Raw genomic sequence first — 7,253 nt, forward strand, 5'->3', positions numbered from 1 at the left:
TATCAATAAACGTATTAAGTGGTTATTGATATTTCATTAAAATAAGCGATACCATGTGCAGCGCCACTTTTTACTAGTCAAAGGTATTCTCTTTTTTTTATCCCAAAATAAATCTGTAGTTTAAGGCTAATCATTTACAATTTAGGATAGAATCTACGTGTCGAGCCGAAATAAATGAAAGCAGTTGATGTAGTTTGCTAAAATTTATACCTCACCGTACCAGCTCTATTCTCAAACTTTCATCTAAATAAAGGCCAAATTGGGAAAATTTTGAAATATAAATGGACCGAGGAAAACATGTTTACGCATGCGTAAGCGAATTTATCTAGTAGAAGCTGATGGAATCCGTACCAGATACAAACACGAACAATTTCTGAAAATTTTATCAAATTCGGTCTTATTTTCGAACACAAATTTGAATACAGTTACCGTTATATAAATATTTGTACAGATTCAATATATGGGACCAAATTTGTTCATTGTTGCCTAATATATAAATTACTATTGTAAAATTTCGAGTCAGATGACGTCATTTTTTTAAAAATTATTATTATTATAATTTTATATACATATATAAAGTTACATATGTTAACGGGTTCAAAAACTAAAAAAAGTAAATTAGTCACACTCATGGTTGCAACTGAAAGACTCATTTATTCATCCAAGAACTCCTCTATGTATATCATTCAATCAGCTGATATACTACTTATGTATATTTCTTATTTTATTTTTTTTTAGCCTCTTGAGGTTCAGTTAATAATCAAACAAATTTAATTGTTTTATTATGAAGAAGATATATAAAAAAATATATCATTTAAAGCCAAGGAAAGGTTATATATTTAACTACCATTCAATCGCGGGTATGTTCAAAATTATAAAAATGCTATCCCTTAGATATAACTAAAAATAATGTGTTTTAGATTACTTCACATATGAAAGATTCGAATTTAAACATCGTGCTACATTAGAAACATTTTTTGTGGAATGAGATAAATATATGTACAACAAAATAGTCATAGCGGTATATAATTGGGTTACCTGAAGGTGTCGAGAATCATGGTGAACAAGACGAACTTGCCTAAGAGTGGAACGACAAGGGAGGTCGGTGGGATGATCTCGGCCAGCAAGAGGAAGAACACGGTGAGGGACAGGAGGATTGAGATCGACAGGCTCACCTAGGAATGCAAATAAACATCAATTAATTTACAAGGGTAATTTGGAGCTACTTGGACCCAAACCGAAAAAAAGTAGTGGAAAAGTGGTAAAGGCCTTAAAGAGTTATAAATAGTACTATAAAGTACTACCGGTACTATATACTACTACTACTATGTACTAGTTCTGGTACTGTTACCTGTTGCAGAGATTCTGAATCTGTATTTTCATTATTAGAGAACTATATACAATTTTTACCTAACATATTTGGGTTTAAATTAAGCCTAATCTGCAGGATCCAAGTAGATTCAAGTTACGGTAAGGAGAAAAAAAGTATAAAGAATAAACAGTTAATTCATATATTTAATTATAAACCAAAATAGCAACATATAACTCTTCAGTATTTAACACACATGATATAATTAGCTAAGAGTATAATTAGTTGAGTATAAAGAATCAATAATTAATCCTGATCACTTTTCTTAAACCAAATTACCAATATAATAACATAGATTTATAATAATCATTATACATAAAAAATTTAGCTGATGCAACTAGATTCCTCTTTTATATAGAGAAGATAGGATAGTTTGAGAGGGGAGCTTATCTATTGGTTTTCTAATTGACCAAAGTGCCGATCTGAACCATATGCCTCATCAAGCTCCACTGAGCCCCTCTTGTCGTTACCCAATCCACACTTCCCTTGACTCCAATGCTTGCTTACAATTATTTTTTAATTTTGGAAATCATTTAAGTTATTTAAAAATTATTTACATTTTTTCTAAAGAAAAATAATAAATAATAATGTATTATTAATTCATTAACATTTACCTTAACAGTTCCTGTCTCGGTCACAATAACTATTCATTCAGTTTAATGCGTAGTGTGGGGAATAGGAGAGTGTATATCGGCTTAAATTTCCAAAATAGCGGATGGTAAGTCGAGTTCATCATTCTGGAGAAATATATAATTTGGTTGTCAAATTGTAAAACCAAATCAGCCCTGTTTCTCAGAGAAGAGGTAGCGAACAGCGCGCTTTTTTGATGAAGCGTCAGGAGAGGGTTTTTTGATATCGTTAGTACTATTTGATCATAATAGGTACTCATAATTTGGAGAACGCATAGCGAAATGGTTATAGGTCTACATGTATTACAACTATAAATGTAGTTGGATTAAATAATTAGGAAATATCCATTGTTAATTGATGAGGTGTGGTGAATGAATATGAATAAATATATCACCCCCCCTTTTTTTTAAACCCTTAGGTTATAAAACAAATTGGAAGCCTTGGAGAAATGAACAGATGTTCTTGCCACGTAGTTAGGTGTTTTATTCTTAATAAAACGTTATAACATAGTATTTTTCAGACTGAAAGTTTCAATACATTGATGCCACACTAATCAGTTTTATGATTTTGAAAATAAAAAAAGAAGATGGTAGTCAAAAATGCAGTTTTCACTTTTAGATTTTTTCTGGACTTTCAGTATCTCAAAAAGATACCAGCAACAAACAAAAAGAAACCAAATCTTACAATTCTGGAAATTAGTTCTGTTTTCAGAAGGTTCAAATATTATAGAACATGGAAACACATAGCTTACTAGATTTAAAGGATTTTGCCTACCACCGTCTCCCCACTCTTGAGTTAATACGCAAAAGGTATCGTGTCGTACTATGGACGGCTTCAAGTAAAGTTCGCTCTGTTCTTTAATGATCCTTCCCGAATTAACCTCGCTCACCTACAAGTTTTTGTTATCTCGCCTTACAGTGGCTTGCTAACTTTTATGATCATTCCCTTTTCGAATTTGCTGTGCAGTTGTTCAGTTTCCATCAATACTTTCAATTTAACTCTGTATTCATCTCCGAAGATTTAAAAACAAGATTCTACTTAAGACTAAATCTGGGTTAATTATTCCTTCTCTTCCTAATTATCCAATACAACGCCCTATTTTCCATTATATATGAATTAAAAAAACTAAACTTTCATAGGCACTGCAGCTTTCAACCTGAAACATAGAATTCTTTAGAGTTGTAGCTATGCATAGGAATTCATCATGTGTGTTGCTTATTAGTAATTTAATATAATTATCTGATAAAATAAAAGACAATTATTATATAGTACACATAATATAAGTTATCACTGAACGAAATGCACAGACTGTTTGAGGAAGGACCCCCAATATTGGTGAATAAGAATTCCAGATAAGATACCGTCATCTAGTGGCAGCTTCTAGAGCAGTATGCTTGGGTAGTCAACTTGGCTTCTACGACAGAAAGTAAACAGTCTCCTTCAGAGAGCCACATCATTTTGCTCATGTGCCTCAAACTCAAGATGAGTAAATAAGCTATAGACCATTTAGGCGAAGGGAGGGAGTCAGAATGAGTGAAAGAAGAGAATAAGAGTATGTACCATCAAAATTTCAAGTACACTTTAACACCTTTTATTACATGTAATACCAATTGTTATTTCCTGTAAACCCATTACAATCCATAATCAAAATTGAATACCAAACCACATTGTGCCACCTTTTGGCAAACCCCCATATAACTATGTGTCTCATGATTCTATCAAGAATAGAGGATTATTTCCCCATATCAAAAACTAAAAATAGAAATAAAATCACTCCATTTATTATAACGACCAGCGATACCATTAAATTACAATTAATTTGGGTAATATTCCCCAACATATTGATGGGGAATATCTAAATTAAACACAAACAATAATCAAATTTTATAAAATATATTTATATATATATAGTTGTTTAGTTATTAAAGTAAAAATATACCTTTTCCCCAGAGTCGGACGGTAGGTAAAAGACGAGAACCGTGAGGAAGGATATCCCCATGCAGGGAATGATGAGGTTGACCGTGTAGAAGAGTGTCTTCCTCCTCATCGTAATGTTGAAGGTGATGTCTAAGTAAGGCTCGTTACAGCACGTGTAGTACTTCTCGTTTCTATGTAACAAAAATAAAACAGGATTGTACTATAATAGATATTTATACTGGGTTCTTCAGAATTGTCCTTACATTAATAAAGGAACTATTGCTTTTTTAATTATTGCTATAATGCAAACTCTTTATTTGTATTTTTTTAAAAATATTTTGATGACATTGGAGTTTTCCATACAGCCATATTTAAATCTTATTTTTATTAACATTATTTCCACCAAGGTTGGGGGTTGAAGTTTTTCATTTTGTGGGACCGCCACTCAATGAAAAAAGACAACGCCCCAGGCCGGATTCGAACCGACACCGCCAATAAACATCAGAATGTTAAGAATGTGCTCTACCACTGAGCTAAGGGCGGTCCTATTATTTGTATTGTCGCTGGACAATACTACTAAATTTTATATATATGTAAGAAATTTATAATGAAATATGTATGACCTGATGGCGGGAACTTCGAGGATATCCCACTCAACAGAAGTGTAGAACTCGGACAGGTCGATTCCGATGTCCACTACCTTTCTGTCTTTCACCTCGTCCAAATGTCGTAAGTCAACCTGTAATAATTAGAGATCATTTAGTATAATAAAGATCCCATCTGAATAATTAATTAATGAGGATATCCAAAATATCTCATATAGCATGATAAACCGAGCTATTTTTTTTTTAATAATCAAGTAAAATGCTCGGTTTAACGACTATGATTTTTTGTAAACACAGTGTCACGTTGCTAAATTATCGCTTAAATGTATTTATTATTTTTTTAAAATATTTTTTTATTGCCAGATTGGCTTGGTGGCCTTTATATTGTTGTTATATGATGGTTTGATGATCGTTGTTATTCCTTGGTTGTTCTGGCAATAGTCAAATTTACTTTGTTTTGCCCATATATTAAGGGAGAATATCGTAATCCTGAAGAATAATGATTAGTTGTTTTGAAATGTTTAAGGATTGATTTCATTTCAAAGCGTAGTGATAAACGGACGATGCGTGCAACACATTTTTCTCATAAATATTGATTTTCCATTGGATGTATTGTATTTGATTATTGAAAAAAATATTACCTGGAAGCCATCGTAGGTCCAGGAACCGAACTTCATGACGCAGGTCTGTTCGTCGAAAGGGAAGTACTCTACGTCGATCTCGCAGGACGACTTGTAGATGGCGGGCGGCTTCCACTCGACTCGACCGGTGAAGTTGAGCGTCGCCTTAGTGGCCAGGGTAACTTCGAAGTTACCGTCAGCGCTGTAACAATATTCAATTATTGTATTGTATAGTTTATAATTTATATATATGGAAAAACAACAAAGATGTTTATTATCAATCAATTACAATAGTTCTGAAACAAAATCATTACTGTTAATATCAGCTATGAGTCATCCTTCCATAAAACATTATTACACTTTTAATTAACATGATTGTTTATAAGATGTCATCTTGAGAACGTTAGATAAAAAAAACTGTTTTAAGGGGACTTTTCGACCTAAACCAAGCTTATCTTCTTAAACCACCAATAATTTATAATTCGAATTTAATAATTAAAAACTGGAGGTTAAAAATAAAGTTTAATAAATTCCATCAAATAACACTTACCCTACGCAGTAAGTCTACTCGAATGAATTCTTTCCCTAGAGTATCATTTAATCATTTTTTTAAAAATTATTTATTGCTAAATATTACAATATGCCACAACTTTGTTGGGCAATAAGTAATAGTGATAACTGATCACATTCAGACTGAACTTAAAAGAAAAGAATAATAAAAATAAATAATAAAAGAATAAATAAAATTTAAAAAAATAAATAAATGAAAAAAGAATTTACATAAAAATAAATAAAATCTATCTCTAAATATATGTAAACAGAACGATATTTAAAATGAACATAATCAAAGTACATAGTTGATGAAGAAAAAAAAATACTTAGAAAATTAAATAATCACTAGTCACATTTACACTGTAATATTTACACTATCGACCTGAGGATCCCCGAGCCCACTCTATCCTCCAAGTATGAAGAGTAGATTAGGGCTCTTTGAGATATCTTTTGATAACAATGCTCTTATCCCTTTTGAACAGATTCGGTATCTAGGCCTGCATCTGGAAGATTAAAATTATAAGACAACCAAACACGCTCCGTGAGTAAGACTTTGTGCCGGGTTCCTCCTCCTGAAGTGTAAACAAGTGCAATTCAGCTGCGGCGTGGGCACTGAGTAAATGACACTTTATTGCTCATTTTATTTCCGTCAAAAACTTTTCGTGGGTCCGGTCAATTTTTTTTATTAAGTAGAATAAGCAATTATACGTATTATTTTATTCGTTGTTTGGATATTATTACATATTCTCCGTATAAAAAGGATTTAATAGAAGAATAGAACAGTAAAGGGGATAAAAAGGAGCAGAAAAAGAAAAGTGAGGGTAAAAGAACTGAAAAGTTAAAGAAAGAGGATAGAAAATCTTTTTTTCCTGAGAAAATCGATCTTCTTAGGAAAACATAATTTTTTCCTATTCTAGTAATTTTCATAGCCTTTACTTTTCTGTTCTTCTACTAAATTCTTTTTATACGGCGAATATGTAATAATATCAAAATAAATAATAAAATAATACGTATAATTAATTACTTATTCTACTTAATAAACAAATTTGCTACGTATTGCCAAAAATTCAAAACGAAAGTAATATTAACATTTTTTATTCAAAATAACGAACATGATCAACAATTTTAATTAGACTGAAGAAGTTTTGAAGTAAGTTTTCAGAGTAAAATACGTATATTAATGATGTTTGAATTTGTTATTTGTTCTTCCTTTACTTTCCCGCGCGTATCCGACTTTCTCCTATGGTCCCTTTTTACGGAACACGGATGTTACACAATACATGTAGGCTTGCAGATAGTCGGGAGAGGTTCCCGTAGCACTGCGTTGTGAAGCATGTTACAGTACTGCAGAGTATGCGGAGTTCGATTACCTGTCCCCTTAGGGCATTCGACAATCCCTTGAAGGGCACAGGTCAGGGAGGCAGGAGTAATGCCCGGCATTTAAGCTAATTTTCTTTTCTTCATTTAATACAGCCAGACCTCTCTATGACGGAAAAACATCTTAAAGGAAATGTTATCAAGGTACCGACCAACAAAATTTAAATTTAATGCATTTGAACT

General features: G+C 32.2%; 1 protein-coding gene across 2 annotated transcripts in view; it reads right to left on the reverse strand.

The window, feature by feature from the left end:
• The window catches only part of LOC106689060 (acetylcholine receptor subunit alpha-like), a gene marked incomplete at its 5' end in the record, with an annotated part of 33,399 nt that extends 28,199 nt beyond the window's left edge, over positions 1 to 5,200 (reverse strand). For both annotated transcript variants that reach the window (XM_014433830.2, XM_014433831.2), the window contains 4 exon segments: positions 1,039 to 1,175; positions 3,939 to 4,107; positions 4,540 to 4,655; positions 5,163 to 5,200. In XM_014433830.2, the coding sequence (XP_014289316.2) occupies positions 1,039 to 1,175; positions 3,939 to 4,107; positions 4,540 to 4,655; positions 5,163 to 5,200 (460 nt within the window).
• Between the last annotated feature and the right edge of the window lie 2,053 nt (positions 5,201 to 7,253).

The sequence above is a fragment of the Halyomorpha halys genome, unplaced genomic scaffold (genome assembly GCF_000696795.3).
Source record: "Halyomorpha halys isolate HHAL.00 unplaced genomic scaffold, Hhal_1.1 Scaffold1271.1, whole genome shotgun sequence".
Taxonomy (NCBI): domain Eukaryota; kingdom Metazoa; phylum Arthropoda; class Insecta; order Hemiptera; family Pentatomidae; genus Halyomorpha; species Halyomorpha halys.